This window comes from Tupaia chinensis, unplaced genomic scaffold (genome assembly GCF_000334495.1).
Source record: "Tupaia chinensis unplaced genomic scaffold, TupChi_1.0 Scaffold000394_1, whole genome shotgun sequence".
Taxonomy (NCBI): Eukaryota; Metazoa; Chordata; class Mammalia; order Scandentia; family Tupaiidae; genus Tupaia; species Tupaia belangeri.
Window position 1 is genome coordinate 1,897,246 of NW_006159896.1, and position 15,550 is coordinate 1,912,795.

The following is a 15,550-nucleotide window of genomic DNA, read 5'->3' on the forward strand; positions in this document are numbered from 1 at the left end:
GTTGTCTGCTGAGGGCCAGAGGTTAAGAGGCAGCCAAAGGTTTTGTGGTGTCTTTAAAAAAAAGTCAAAGACTTTAATTCCCTCCAGTCACCCTGTGCCCTCAGGGTGCCCCCGGCAGGGGCCCTCTCCTTTCCCAGAAGACAGTGGGAAGAGGAAATTTATCGCCCAGCACCCAGCAGGACCCAGGCCTGGCCAGGCAGCACACACAATAAGCTGGCCCTGAGCCAGAGGCAGGCGGGTGGGAGGGAGACAGGCGGGGCTGCCAGACTGCTACAACAGAGAGTCCCGGGAGGAAGGAAAGGCCAAGACACAGGACCTCGGAGATGGAGGACGGCCTCTCCCAGCCTCCTGCCCCCCGCCCTCTATTCCACCACCCAGAGCCCGGGTCTCTGGACCAGTCCATCAAATCAGGGGAGCAGAAAGTAGAAGGCACCTAGTATGTGAGTTCATAAGGACACCGGCCAGGTGGGAAAGGCCCCTGCCTCCCAGGAGCCTCCCCCCGCTGCCGCCTTGGCTACTGGGACAAGGAGGGCTCCAGCAGCTTCAGGACACCACCCACCAGGTGCAGGCTGGGCGGGGCCAGCACGTGGATGGCAGCAGCCTCTCGGAGCTCGCTGGCCCCACTGCTGGCCACAGGATGGGCGAGGAGGCCCCTTGGGGGAGGAGGAGGCTGGAAGACGGGGTCCCGGCCTTGGCTGATCCACTGCAGGGCATGAGAGATACAGCTGAAGACAAGTGAGCTGGCACCGCTGGGCATGGGTGGGTGGGACGCCAACAGCAGGGATGCGGACCCTCCAGGTTCCAGGCTGGGGCTGCTCCAGAGATCTGGGCTGGTGTGCTGCTCATCCAGGTGGCTCCAGTGCCGCTGGTGTTCGAGGCAGCGGAGCAGCACCTGGTCCAGCGTCACCGTAAAGTTCTGTTGGTCTGTGGGGCACAGAGACAGGCCTTCAGCAAAGGGGACGGGAAGTGGGGGTTGAGAAAGCACCAGCTCAGCACCTGGCCTTTGCACATGTCGTGTCAGCAGACTGCTAGTGGCCTTCACAGTGCACACTGAAGAAACTGAGGCTTGGGGGCCAGCAGGTGGTTTGGAGGTTAGGGCATTGAAATTCCCACATGGCTGACGCAGTTCGAGTCCTGGACCTGGTGGCTTACTTTCTCCCTCTCCCTCTCCCTCTCTGTCTTTTTCTGGCAAAATGCATGTAAAAAAAAATAATAATAATTAATTAATTAAATAATTATTTAAAGAAAGAAAGAAAGAAGGGGTCAGTAGATGGGGTGGTGGTAAAGGCGCTGGACACTCCCATATGGCTGACCACGGTTCAAGTCCCAGACCTGGTGGCTTGCTTTCTCACTTTCTCACTCTCCCCCTCTTTCTGTGTCTTTCTCTGGTAAAATTAAAATAAATGAATAAATAAAAATTAAATTATTTAAAAAAAAAAGAAAGAAAGAAACTGAGGCTCAGACAGTGACTCCGTGACCTGCCCAAGGTCATGGAAGGCAGGACCGGGCAGTCTAGCTCCACAACTTTGCACCATTTCTCCCCTCTGGCTGGACTGCCCTCTGTGAAATAGACATCCGCTGGGATTCACCACCAGGTGGCCGGCCATGAGTATTTCTGGGGAAGCTGGATAATAAGGCAAATCCCAGAACTCTCCAGGTCAGTCTGATGAATTTCTTCCATAAGCAAAAGAGACAGAAAGAGACAGAGCTACAGCGCCCCCTAAAGGGCACAGACATTGAGAGCTACCCCTGCTGCCCTTGCCTGACCAGCTAGGATCAGGACACATGTGCACCCATTCTCAGGGGAGGTCTCCAGATGTGAAACCACAGTCTTCCCGTGCACTGTCCCCCACCACGCCACTGTGTTTTACAGTACTTCAAACTTAAAACACGAGGCACAGTAAAAAGAAATATCTGGTGGGTTTTTTTTGGAGAGATTTTCACTATAGGGCTCGTGCTCTCGCCAGACAGACAGAGATATATTAGAGACAGAAAGCGAGAAATCACCCCCCCAGGGGGGATGGTCACGCCGCAATCCCTTCTCCTCCATTCTCCTCTCGCGATCTTGGGCACGCACGCACACGCGCCCAGCGTGAGTTTTAAGCCACCGGGTCCGGGACGCGAGCCGCGGTCGACTACGTGGGAGTTCAGCGACATAGCCATTACGCTAACTGCTGTTTCCCAAAAAAGAAATATCTGAAGTTTAACCCAGAACATGCAGACTTATACTCCCAGAATAGAATCTTCATAGACAGAATCTACCTTCACTTCATGAAAAACATGCTGATCTTTCTGTTCTAGGCTTTTGCCACAGGGCACATGTGTTCGCCAGAGACAGAGAGAGGGAAAGTGAAACGTCACTCCCCGGGGGAGCATGGCCATGTCAAGTCCTTTCGCATCTACCTTCCTCTCAGAATTTTGGGCATGCATGCACATGCGCCCAACATGATTTTTCAAGCTGCCGGGTCCACGGCTCAAACCGTAGTCAGCCATGTTGGAGTCCAGCACCTTAACCATCACACCATCTGCTGGCCCCACACACTAATTTTTTTCTTTTTACTTTTTTAAAATTTCTTTAGTCATTCATTTATTTTAATTTGACCAGAGAGAGAGAGAGAGGAAAAGTGAGAAAGCAAGCCACCAAGTCTGGGACTAGAACCGTGGTCACCATGTGGGAGTGTCCAGCACTTTAACCACCATGCCACCTGCTGGTCTCCATACACTGATTTTTTTCTATTCTACTCTAGTTCATTTAAAGTAAAAAAAAAAAAAAAAAAAACTGACTCAGAGACACTAAATTGAACTCAGCAACCAGTGGGCTGTAACTGAAAAATGTCCTCCCCAATAATTCCTTTTAGTACTGCTGCTACACTGTACAAAATCCAAAGTATGCCAAGGGGTTTTATATAACAAAGCAAAGCTACCTCATACCCCAGGCCCCCAGTTCAGAAACCCCACTGTCACCAGCAGAGCAGTGAACCCCCAGGAATCATGGCTGCCACCTCTCACCTGCACTGCCCATGGGTGACACCTCTGTCAGGTTGGGGCAGAAGACGGCATAGTCAAACTGGCAAGGCTAGAAGGCCAAGGGGAAAGACTTGGTGTCAGCCCCCACAAGAGGATGCCCCCCAACCCCAAGCCCACATCTCTGGAGATGCTGCCCTCTAACCCCAGGCTAAACTGGACTGATAAATCAGTCCTCAGTCCCCCCACCCACCCCATCTGCCTCAGTATACCCTGGGGAGTGAAGGCATGGCCTTCTCCGGGGATAGAGGCTGGGGGGGCGGGGCAGGTGACAAGGCTAAGACTAGACTTGCTAAGGTCACCCAGCTAGTGAGCAGCCCCCCAATCCAGGCTGGGGAAAAGCTGTTGGCACAAATGGGGGAGGCACTGGATCCCAACAGCCTTAGCTTCCCAGCCTGGGAAATGGGGATGACCCCGAGGAGCCACTTGGGCACTCAACACTCGGCCTCAGTTTCCCCAGGGAAAAAAGGGTCTGTATGTGTTTTACAGCCCAGTGACACAAACCAAACTCCAGCGGCAGGCCCTCTCTTGGTGGGGAGATAAACCGAGGCCATCTCTGGCCCAGGGTAGGGGCATGACAAGCGAGACCAGAGCCCGCATTTCTAACCACTATGTGGTCCTCCCTCTAACCCTGAGCTTGAGTCGACCACAGAGAACGAGTGCAAGGCCTATGCCTGGACTTCCCCAGGAGCCCAGTGCTTTCACACTCAACACTCAGTAGGAGTCAAGGGAGGGGATGGACACCATTTTGGTGTAAGAAACCGAGGCCCCTACGAGGGGTCGCACAGCCAGAATCGGGGCTGCTGGGCTGCTTGCAGCCTATCCCCAACTAGGACCCTCACCTGCAGCAGCTTCAGAAGGGCCGCCGGGTCCCGGTCCCCGGTGGAGTTGAAGAGTAAGACACGCACCTCAGGACCCCTGCGCCACGGGAAAGGAGCTGGTCAAGAGAGCAGCCTCGCTAGTTCCGCCTACCCACTGGCCCTGCCCAGGCCCCGCCCCTACCTGGGCCCCGCCCACACTCCGCCCTAGGCTCCGCCCACGTCCGGCGCTCACCCGCTTGGTCTCACGCGGCCCTGCAGCGCCTGGCGAAACCAGCGCACACAGGCCTGCACGCTGCTGGTGGTGTGCGCGCCGTCCAGATACCAGGTGAGGGGCCCGCGCCGCAGCACCTGCGTCCGGCCCGGCCACTCCGTTTCCCTCAGCCCTGGGGCAGTAAGCAAGGTGGTCCTACAGTGGCCGCCAAGAAAAAGCCCTCCCTCCGGGAGGATGGTCTCCAGCAGTCCCTAACTGCACAGGCGCCCAGGGGCTCTTCCCGCAGGCTGTCCTCTCCAGCCGAGAGCCTCTTCTAGCACCAGGCACCGCTCCAGTGGTCTGAGCGGTGGAATGTCCCGGGCAACCCTTAGAAAGGGCTGTTATCTCACTGTTACTCCCACCTGACAGCCTCAGTTTACAGAGCAAGCAACTCGGAGGCCAGTATGTAATCGGATACCTACCTGGGGTCTGGGCAATGTCACCAACCCCTGACATGGACCTGGCATACAGCAGGCACACGGGAAACATTTGTTTGAGCACCTACTATGTGCTGAACGCTTTAGGGGAGGTAAGAACAGATGATAGCATCACCATCCTCATGGGCTGATGATGACAATGACAGTGACAACAGCTACCACTGGCTGGGCATTTATCCCAAACCCAGCCTCTGGGCTGAGCACCTTAGTGACGTCAACTCTCTGCGTCCTCACAACTACCCTGGGCAGCAGGTCCTATCATTATCTCACTTGGCAGAAGAGGAAACCGAGTTCAGAACGAACCCATGAGCTCAAGGTCAGAGAGGTGTTGACTTCAGAGTCTTTCTCTCAGGTACCCCCAAACGGAAATGGAAAGGAACACCTGAAGGAACGCAGGGAAACCTGCTGGGCAGGAAGGCCCAACTCACCACGCCGCATGTGGGCCGTGGGCTGGAACACTGGTGCCAGGGACAGCTGCCGTGGGAGGCTTGGCCTGGAGGCCGTCAGCTCCCCAATGCCTGTGGGGAGTGTGAGACCATGAGTGCTCAGGACCCTCAAGGCCAGCTCCATGTGGGCCTGCCCACCTGCCTGCCCACTCACCCTGGTGGTCCTGCTGCTGCAGCCAGCAGCGGGCCAGCTGCAGGGCCAAGGAAGCATTGGACCGCTGGTGCTCTCCCTCCAGGCCCAGGGTCAGTGGCGGCCCCCCTTCCTCCAGGGCTTCCAGGGGTGGGCACAGGTAGAGAGGGCACTACAGAGACAGGCAGCAGCTGGTCAGCAGTACTGCCACTGCCACGCAGGCCAGTAGGCCCTTCCTGATCCCATCTGCCCTCCCACTCTACCTACCAACCAGAAGCCACCCAGCCTTGCACCCAGGACTGAGCAGCCAGCCCAGCTCCCTCCTTTACAGACAAGCAAACTGAGGCCCAAAGGAGAACGTGCCTTGCCAGCCAGGTAGACATATGCACCCATAAGCACCCACCCGCCACCCCATTCCAGTCACTCACAGAGACCTGCCGGGCTCGATCCCTCAGCACTGCCAGGGGTCCTTCGGGCTGGAGCACAGTAAAGGCCGGGACACCATGCTGTGGGGCCAGGAAAACTGAGATGGGGCTGCCGAGGGCCTGTACGCTCCATCTCTGCCTCACACGTCCCTGAGTCCAGGCTCCACTCAGCCTGTGGAAGGTCGAGGCTGGAGAGGGCCTCACTTGCTCCAGTCACACAGCCGAGGTGGGACAAGAATGGACCCCACTGATACCCAGGACCTCGTCCTCCCCTCCACAGCCAGCCTGCTCACCTTAAAGATGCCCCCCTTCTGCCATGCGATCTTCTCCACCGTGTCCCCCAGAAGGCTGGTGTGATCAATGCCAAGAGCGGAGACACCGCACACCACAGGCTTCCTGCAGAAGATGAAAGAGCCATGAAGCCCTGTCCTGGCCCAGGGGCAGTGGGTGAGGCCTGGGCTCCTGCTGCCAGCCCACTCCCCAAGCAGCCACCCTCACCTGATGATGTTGGTGCAATCATAGGCCCCGCCAATGCCCACTTCCACCACTGCCAGGTCTACCTGCAAAAGACCAGAGGGCATGGCAGTGGCTGGATGCCACACAGGAGCAGAGGGCCCTCCCAGCAGGCTGAGGTTCCCGTCCCCCAAGGTCAGATGCAGGGTTCTGGGGAGTGGGCATGCACCTTCTCTTGGAGGAAGACGTGAAAGGCCATGAGGGTCAGGAAGCGGAAGTAGGCAGGCATGGAGACACAGCTGCCGTCCTACAGCAGAGAACTGCATCAGACCCAGAGCCCCACAACCTGTGCTCTGGGGAATGGGGCCCTGGGTCGTCCAGCGTCTCTGGGTCTATTCCCCCACTCCGGCATCCCGATACCCACTTCGACCCCCCAGCCCTCCTACCCAGGGCACCTTGGTTTCTTCCAGCCGGTGGTAGAGGCGCCAGAAGTGCTTGGTGAACAGCTCGGGACTGATGGGCTGCCCGTTGATGCGGATCCGCTCACGCACCTGCACCAGGTGGGGAGAGCTGCCGGGAGACCTGGGGTCATCGGGGCTTCCCTCCCAAGCCCCTAGCCTTCCCTGCCCTTCAGTTAGACTCGCCTCTTAGAAACACAGATCTGAGGACCAGCAGTTGGCGTAATGGCTATATCGCTGGACTCCCATATAGTTGACCATGGTTCAAGTCCCAGACCCAGTGGCTTAAACTCACGCCGGGCGCATGTGCATGTGTGCCCAAGATCCCAAGAGGATATGGAAGAGAAAGGATTGCAGCATGGCCATCCTCCCTGGGGGGGTGATTTCTCACTTTCTATCTCTCTTTCTCTGTCTTTCTGGTGAGCACATGAGCCCTATAGCAAAAACCTCTCAAAAAAAAAAATTGCAAAAAAAAAAAAGAAACACAGATCTGATCATGTCACTCCCCTGCTGAAAATGCCTTTATGGTCCCACTGCCTTCAAGAGGGTCCCAGCTACTCACCACAGCCTCCCCAGGCCTTGCAGGGGATGATGCCACTGGCCTCATGCCTCCCCTCTCCTGTGTCTCTTGTTTCTGGACTAGGTCTGTCCCTCTAGTCCCCATCTCCCCTTTCTACCCCCAGGACCCTGGCTCCCAGGCTAGTCTCGCATGATTTCTGGGCTCTGACAGGCCCTCGCTCTCCCCAGCACACACCATGAACTACTCTGTTAACATGTGCCCCATGTCACAGTGTCCATCTGTCCACCTCGAGGACAAGACACAGTCTACTGGGTTCAAGCTGCATCTGGGTCAGCCCTCAGGCCACAGGTGAAGGTTAGGGTTTTCACCCAAAATATCATTTTAGAAGACAGATTGATGCCACCTTAGGTCTGAATCCTCAAGACCCTCTCCTATAATGAGTCCTTCTTTCCTGTTCTTTCTTTTGCATAAAGAACTGTCTGGGAAGACATGCTGGTCTGAAATGACCTTGGTCAGCTGGTTTCAGATGCTCATAAAGGTGCCCTAAGGGGACAGGTAAAATAAAGAGTGGTGGGCCAGCAGGTGGCACGGGGGTTAAGGTGCTGGACCCCACAGAGTCGACTCTACGGTTCTAATTTTGGACCAGCGGCTTGAATATTGCACCAGATGCATGTGCGTGTGTGCCCAAAATCCTGAGAAGGGGAGAAGGAGGAGAGACTGCAGTGTGGCCATCCCCCCTGGGGAGTGATTTCTCACTTTCCTTCTCACTGTCTCTCTCTCTGGTGAGCACACCTGCCCTGTAACAAAAACCTGAAAAATAAAAAGTAAATAAAAAGAAGAAAAATCGGGACCAGCAGTTGGCGTAATGGCTATGTGGATGGACTCCCAGGTAGTTGACCATAGTTCAAGTCCCAGACCTGGTGGCTTAAAACTCATGCTAAAAAAAAAAAGAAACACAGATCTGATCATGTCACTCCCCTGCTGAAAATGCCTTTATGGTCCCACTGCCTTCAAGAGGGTCCCAGCTACTCACCACAGCCTCCCCAGGCCTTGCAGGGGATGATGCCACTGGCCTCATGCCTCCCCTCTCCTGTGTCTCTTGTTTCTGGACTAGGTCTGTCCCTCTAGTCCCCATCTCCCCTTTCTACCCCCAGGACCCTGGCTCCCAGGCTAGTCTCGCATGATTTCTGGGCTCTGACAGGCCCTCGCTCTCCCCAGCACACACCATGAACTACTCTGTTAACATGTGCCCCATGTCACAGTGTCCATCTGTCCACCTCGAGGACAAGACACAGTCTACTGGGTTCAAGCTGCATCTGGGTCAGCCCTCAGGCCACAGGTGAAGGTTAGGGTTTTCACCCAAAATATCATTTTAGAAGACAGATTGATGCCACCTTAGGTCTGAATCCTCAAGACCCTCTCCTATAATGAGTCCTTCTTTCCTGTTCTTTCTTTTGCATAAAGAACTGTCTGGGAAGACATGCTGGTCTGAAATGACCTTGGTCAGCTGGTTTCAGATGCTCATAAAGGTGCCCTAAGGGGACAGGTAAAATAAAGAGTGGTGGGCCAGCAGGTGGCACGGGGGTTAAGGTGCTGGACCCCACAGAGTCGACTCTACGGTTCTAATTTTGGACCAGCGGCTTGAATATTGCACCAGATGCATGTGCGTGTGTGCCCAAAATCCTGAGAAGGGGAGAAGGAGGAGAGACTGCAGTGTGGCCATCCCCCCTGGGGAGTGATTTCTCACTTTCCTTCTCACTGTCTCTCTCTCTGGTGAGCACACCTGCCCTGTAACAAAAACCTGAAAAATAAAAAGTAAATAAAAAGAAGAAAAATCGGGACCAGCAGTTGGCGTAATGGCTATGTGGATGGACTCCCAGGTAGTTGACCATAGTTCAAGTCCCAGACCTGGTGGCTTAAAACTCATGCTGGCGCGTGTGTGTGCGTGCTCAAAATCTCGAGAGGAGACTGGAGGAGAGGGGACTGCGGCGTGGCCATCCCCTCTGGGAGGTGATTTCTCGCTTTCTGTTTCTCTGTTTCTGTCTTTCTGGTGAGTGCATGCGCTCTACAGCAAAAACCTCTCCAAAAAAAAGGAGCAAAAATCTTGGATACCTCAACCCTAGGGAACAAATCCTGGGGAAATAACCTGCAGGCTGATCCCATGCTCTACTGGGACCAGCTCAGAAGAGGCACGTATAGCAGTGGGAGGACCCAGTCATGTTCTACTTCCTGTTCCTCCCATGTGAGTCTTGGTATCGGAGCATAACCAAAATGGCACACGAATGCTACAGCTGTGGCTGGCAGGGCCCTGCTGCCCACCTGGGTAGGCCTTGACAGGAACAGCAACAACCACCCTTACTGTGTAAGCCCTCACAAGACAGATTTCTGCTCCTTACTGCAAAGACAGCCTAGTTGATAACAAAAAAAATTTTTTATAATTATTTTATTTAACTTTATTTATTTTAATTTGACCAGAAAGGGACAGAGTGAGAGAGAGAGGGAGAGTGAGAAAGAAGCCACCAGGTCTGGGACTCAGACTGCAGTTGACCATGTGGAAGTCTAGCACCCTTAACCACCATGCCACTTGCTACTCGGATAACAAAGTTTTTATGATTTGAAAATTGTATTTGGGAGGCCAGCAGGTGGCGCAGTGTTAAGGTGCTGGATCCCACAGAGCCAACTGTACAATTCAATCCCACAGCTGGTGGCTTGAAAAACATGCCAGGTGTGTGTGCCTGTGTGCCCAAAATCCAGAGAGGAGGATGGAGAGGAGAATGGAGGGGTTGTGACATGCCCAGTTTTTCGGGGGTGGTGGTGGGGGTGGGGGGGGGTTTTCTTTCCCTCTCTCTTTCTCTGGCTAGCATACAAGAGCCCTTCTCTTCATTTTATTTTTTTCATTCTGTAAACTCAGGACTGCCATAAACTTGGGCCAATATGGGAAGTGCTAATTGTTTGTTGAATGAATAAATGCTGACCTCTTGCTTGGCCATGGCCCTTAAGTATGGGCTGGCTCCACAGCCCTCCAGAGAGGTCAGGGACACCACAACCCCCCACACCTCAGTACCTAAAGAAACCTGTCTTCAGGCCATAGCTTCGAAGAATGCATTCAGTGAAGGCACAGGTGGAGCCCTAGGAAGAAAAGGTTTTGTCCAGGCAGGCCACCCAGCAGCCCAGCAAGCAGACAGCCCACCCTGGGTCCTGCCCCCTACCTTCCCCTTGGTCCCAGTGACGTGGATGATGTTCAGCTGGTCCAAGTCCTCCACCTAGCAAGATAGACAAGGTCCCCACCTCAGCTACAGGACTCACAGACAGGGTGGGAGATGATCACGGTCCCTCCCCTCTTACCTGCAGCCCACTCCGTGCCAGGTACAGTTCCATGGCTTCCAGCTGTGTCTGGGGGTCGCCCCGCTGGCGCTTCACCTGCTCCAGGTAGCCGGCATTGGTCTGCAGGGTGTTGAGCATGCGGACGGCATCCTAGCAACCAGTCCCCAGAACACGGGTTACGGCTCACTAAGGAACTACAGGGACCGAGGCACCACCCAGCACACCAGTGGCGAAGCGAGGGCAGCATGGGCCCAGCCTTCAAGTTAAGCGACTGGAGAGAGAAGTGGCATCTTCCCAGATCTAGCAAGACAGCAGCCTGGGGCAGTTCAGCCCCACCCAGGGAGCATCAGGCCAAGAATGAAGCAAGATTAATGGGGCTAGCCTTGCTATCTGTACATCTGTTTCACCCCTGGGCCTTTGCCCTCACCCCTTCCAATGGGGTCCACACTATTTTGGGCCCCTGCTAGGATGGCATCAGAGCCACACAAGCCTTATCATTCCTGGAGGCCTCCGGGCCCAACCTTGAGGAGTCTTGGGTTCCACATTCTGACCCAGAAAAGAGCTGCTGGACACAACCAGATGGGGAGAGAAGAGGGCTAGGAGGGAGGAGGGGTGTGCCTTGGGTCACAGAGCCTCAACAGAGTCCCCAATGGGGTGGGAGTCGGGGTGCTGTTTATTTTCCCCCAGGGCTCCAGATTCTTGGGCTCTACACAGCTCCTGATTCCTGCCTGCCCTGCAATTCCAGGCACTTGGATCTCCAAACTTCTGAATCCTGGACAACCCACCCCCAGATTTACACTCCTGGGTTTTTCAAGTCTGAACTCCAGACTCCCTTCCCTCCCCATTTCCTCGCCTTCCGCTGCCGGCTCGGACTCGGGGGTCAGTGAAACTCCAGAATCTCAGCTGAGCCTCTGGACCTCTCGGTCCTACCACCAGGCTCGTTCCCGCCCTCTACCCGCCGGCCATTACAGTCTCAGAATTCCCAGATCCGGCCGCCCAAGCCCAACTTCCTGGTCCCTATTCCCACCCCTGGACTGCAGGATGTTCCCACCCCCCTCGAGTCTCCTAGTCGCTGGCTCCAGGTCCCCCCCTCAGCAGGCGGGGCCGGGATGCAGTGCGGCTCAGGCCCTGCCCACGTGTCATCACAAGGTCGCCCGCAGGCCGCCGGATACCTGATACTCCATGCCAGGCTCTTGAGGCGCAGGCCGCGCGCTCAGTCCACGCCGCGCCATGACCCCAGCCGTTGAGCCGCGTGCGGACACCGCTGCCAGGGACAGAGCAGCGCGCAGGTGGCTCCGTGCCTGCGACATAGTCCTGGCAAGGCCGGCGGCATTCTGGGCCCGGAGGGAGGGCCCGGGGCTCCGCCCCGCCTCGTCTCGTCCCGACACGCCCCCGTCTCCGCCAATCAGCGCCACCCCGTACATCCACCTGCACCAATCAGAATCCCGCGCCTACCGCGGGGGCCATCCTTGTGAGGGGCAGACATCCCGCCGGGCTGGGCTTCGTCCACCTTTGTGAGGGGCACGCTTCTGGGGCCCTCCTCTCCCTTAAAGGAATACGCTCGCCATTCGTCACCATCCTCCCAAAGACCCGGCCGCACGTCCCAAAATAGCCAGGCCCAGTCATCTGCCCTCAGCCTCTGCTCCAGGCTAGAACAAGCTCCCAGTCGGGATAGAATGACAGAGCTGGCGGGCACCTTGTGGACGTCATCGAGTCTTGGCCCCAAAACGCCCCGACTCAACGCGGAGACAGGCAGGAGGGACTGCCCTCATGTATCTGACAGCCAAAGCCGAGGCACTCTGATTACTGTGGCACCTAACTGGTATGAGGAGTCTGGGAAGGTTTCCTGGCAGAAGCGACATCCCAGCGGCTGAGGCCTGTTGCATGGGGGAAGTTATCACAATGACAGTATCGGAGAAAAAGTTTCCAGGCAAAAGATTGGAGAGGGAAAAAACAAAAACAAAACAAAACAAAACAAAAAAAACTAGGTGCCAGAGAGAACTGCAGTTCCACCTGGTTGGGCCTGGCGCTTAGCGTGCCAGTATTTCTGATTCAGCAGGGCCTTGCAGCCAGAGAATTCGGATTAAAATTGGATGGCAATGAGATGGTTTTAAGGAGGGGTGGATGATCTGATCGGATTTGCACTTGGGAAGCTCCCACTGGCTGCTGCTGTGTGAATGGGTTTTGGGGCCACCTGGTCGGGGAGGAGCTGTCACCTTTCCTATCTCTGGGTGAGGAGGACCTTGATTTCTCTGGAGTTTTGAGCACCCTTTACCGTCTCTGACCTTCTTAATCCCATCTGCCACCCTGAAACAGCAACATGGGGAAATCCTTTTGACAGCTGAGGCCCAGATGAAGGGAGGAAAGAGCTGAGAATAACCCATTAGGGAACTCCTCATATAAAGGGAGCTTTCGGGAACCAGCAGTTAGCGTAATGGCTGTGTCGCTGGACTCCCACGTAGTCAACCGCGGTTCACGTCCCGGACCCGGTGGCTTAAATCTCACGCCGGGCGCGTGTGCGTGCGTGCCCAAGATCCCGAGAGGAGAATGGAGGAGAAGGGATTGCGGCGTGACCATCCCCTCTGGGGGGTGATTTCTCGCTTTCTGTCTCTATGTCTCTCTCTGTCTGTCTGGCGAGCGCACGCGCCCTATAGCGAAAACCTCTCCAAAAAAAAAAAAAAGGGAGCTTTCAAATGACTGGTGCGGGTTCAGGACCTCTCTCCTCCTCCCTCTTTCCTGCACTGGGGGTAAATATTTACCAGAGACTGATATTTAAATAAGCAAGTGCTGTCTTGGCTGGACTTCTGATCCTCACAGGCTGCCAGCCCCACCTCCCCAGCCCTATGAGAGGTAGAAAAGTCCTTTTCTCTCATGTTTCCCCTTTTCTATCATTTAAACTTTCTCTCTAGCTATACATACATGTTTATAATTCAGTAAGTGTATAAACATAATCATAAGATTTTTTTCCAGGCCAGCGAGTGATGTGGTGACGAAGGCACTGGATTCCACTTGGCTGACTCCACATTCAAGTCCTGGACCCAGCAGCTTGAAAAACATGACAGAGGGCCCAGCGGATGGTGTAATGGTTATGTCGCTGGAATCCCATGTAGTCGACCTCAGTTTGAGTCCCAGATCTGTGGGCTTAAAACTCATACCAGGCGCATGTGCCTGTGTGCCCAAAATCCCTAGAGGAAATGGGATTGCGGTGTGGCCATCCCCCCTGGGGATGACTTCTCACTTTCTGTCTCTCTGGCAAGCACACAGACCCTATAGCAAAAATCTCTCTTAAAAAAACGGGGAGGGGGACCTGGCAGGTGGCGTGGTGGTTAAGGGTGCTGGACTCCCACATATCCAACCACGGTTTGAGTCCTGGACCTGGCAGCTCGCTTTCTCACTTTCTCTCTCTCTCTTGCTCTGTCCCTCTCTGGTCAAATTAAATAAATAAATAAAGTTAAATGATATAATTCTTTAAATAAAAAATAAAAGAAGAAGAAGAAGAGAAATTCTAAGATAGGGCCCACCTAGTAGCTCAGTGGTTAAGGGTGCCTGATCCCATCCCAGCCCTAGCAGCTTAGCAGCTTGAAAAACACACTGGGTGCGCATGTATGCATGCCCTAAATCCTGATGAGGTGAAAAAATGAAGGAAAAAGGATTTTGATGTGATCATGCTCCATTGTGGGTGTTTTCTCTTGCTCTCTCTCTGGCAAGCGCACACTCTCTAGCAAAAAAAAAAAAAAAAGCTTCATTTGTTTGGGATGAATAATACATTATCTCATTCAAATAGTTCATTTACATAAAAGGGTAAAACAAAAAGCCTTCCCCCCCCCTCCCCCGGCAGCCCACGTTCCCTAATAGCCCTCCCCCAAGGCAATCAATGTTACCAGTTTCTTAGGATCTTTCCAGAGACTTACAGACTTAGAAGCAATTACACAGCTGTGTGTTGATTTCCCTTTCATACTCAAGACAGCAGCAGGCTAGTGTCTGAGTCTGCGTTCTAGTTCTCTCACATGCTTTTATATGCAAGAAGGTATTCTGGACTGTGTTGCTATGCAGGAGCCACCCCACTGGCTTATTTGTCTTTTGGGAGCTGCGTAGTACTCCACTCTGTGGGCTGCCATGGCACACTCAGCCTGTCTCCTACTGACACCTGTGTAGTTTGTCTCCAGCGTTCTGCCGTCATGAGCAATGCGATGCTGCAGTAGGTAAGGCTTCACGTCATCTCCTTCCCTCCTGAGCATATCTGATGGATCGGTTCTAAGAAGTGCAATTCCTGGGTCACAGGTGATTTGCATTTGACACTTTCTTTGCCACATTGTCCTCCAGAAGAACAATACCAGTGTCCCCCTCCAGCCAGGCATAAGCCAGCTGTTTCCTCACACCTTCCCCAGCACAGACTGTTAGCCGGCTTTGATCCCTGCCAATCAGATGGGTGGGAAAATGGATTCTAGGAGTAGTTATTTTTGCACTTATTTTATTTCAAGGAGACTGAGCATTTTTCTTTTTTCTTTTTTTGAGCATTTTTCTTATCTTCCAAAGCTACTTCCATTTCCTTTATACTCCACCCAGATCCTTTGCATAACTGCTTTTCATTTGAAAAGCCTCAAAAGTTCACAGAAGGAAATGGGGAATGTCATAGGCACCTTCCTCATAAGCCTGGAGAGAGAGCCCTTGGCGTTCAGTGCGGCCTTGAAGACATTCTGTCCTCTCCAGGAAGAACAATGGAAACCAGCCATTGCCTGGAGAGAAGAGCAGACAAGGGCGTAGAGGAGCTGGCAAGTGGGCGTGGTTGCCTCCAGAGGCGGATGGCAGTGTGGGTGGAGGGTTGGGAGGGATCCAAGGGAAGGCTGCAGGGGCCTGCTTGAACCTGCACCCTCCCAAGGGAACGGGCTGCAGTCCAGTTACACATTTCAGTGGGACGCTGTCCCTGGGCCAGCCCTGCTGTATGCTGGGGACACCGTGAGGGACAGATGTCAAGGTCCTAGTCCAGGGGGTGACAAGCACCAAAGAAAAGGGAAATTGACAAAGCAGTACTCCCCCGCACAGACACTGATCATCAGAACCACCCTGACTGGGACCAGCAGTTAGCATAATAGCTATGTCGCTGGACTCCCATGTAGTCGACCGCGGTTCGCGTCCCGGACCTGGTGGCTTAAAACTCACTCCGGGCGCATGTGCGTGCGTGCCCAAGATCCCGTGGCCACCCTCCCTGGGGGTGATTTCTCACTTTCTGTCTCTCTGTCTCTCTCTGTCTCTCTCTCTCTC

At 54.4% G+C, this 15,550-nt stretch overlaps 1 protein-coding gene across 12 annotated transcripts in view; it reads right to left on the minus strand.

The window, feature by feature from the left end:
- Nucleotides 1-48: 48 nt before the first annotated feature.
- FPGS (folylpolyglutamate synthase) overlaps nucleotides 49-15,550 on the minus strand; it is a 26,023-nt gene continuing 10,521 nt past the window's right edge. Inside the window, exons 1-15 of one of the 12 annotated variants that reach the window (XM_014590002.2) lie at nucleotides 11,461-11,694; nucleotides 10,310-10,438; nucleotides 10,174-10,227; nucleotides 10,029-10,093; nucleotides 6,433-6,556; nucleotides 6,216-6,293; nucleotides 6,032-6,093; nucleotides 5,827-5,929; nucleotides 5,543-5,614; nucleotides 5,133-5,280; nucleotides 4,961-5,050; nucleotides 4,078-4,228; nucleotides 3,867-3,942; nucleotides 3,010-3,076; nucleotides 49-924 (exon numbers count right to left, since the gene is read on the minus strand). In XM_014590002.2, the coding sequence (XP_014445488.1) occupies nucleotides 515-924; nucleotides 3,010-3,076; nucleotides 3,867-3,942; nucleotides 4,078-4,228; nucleotides 4,961-5,050; nucleotides 5,133-5,280; nucleotides 5,543-5,614; nucleotides 5,827-5,929; nucleotides 6,032-6,093; nucleotides 6,216-6,293; nucleotides 6,433-6,556; nucleotides 10,029-10,093; nucleotides 10,174-10,227; nucleotides 10,310-10,438; nucleotides 11,461-11,598 (1,767 nt within the window). In that variant the 5' untranslated portion in view covers nucleotides 11,599-11,694 and the 3' untranslated portion in view covers nucleotides 49-514. Of the gene's footprint in view, nucleotides 925-3,009; nucleotides 3,077-3,866; nucleotides 3,943-4,077; nucleotides 4,229-4,960; nucleotides 5,051-5,132; nucleotides 5,281-5,536; nucleotides 5,706-5,826; nucleotides 5,930-6,031; nucleotides 6,094-6,215; nucleotides 6,294-6,432; nucleotides 6,557-10,028; nucleotides 10,094-10,173; nucleotides 10,228-10,309; nucleotides 10,439-11,141; nucleotides 11,330-11,460; nucleotides 11,740-15,550 lie in introns of those variants that run through there. The other 11 variants (XM_014590003.2, XM_006154061.3, XM_006154062.3 and 8 more) reach the window with 11 other exon arrangements.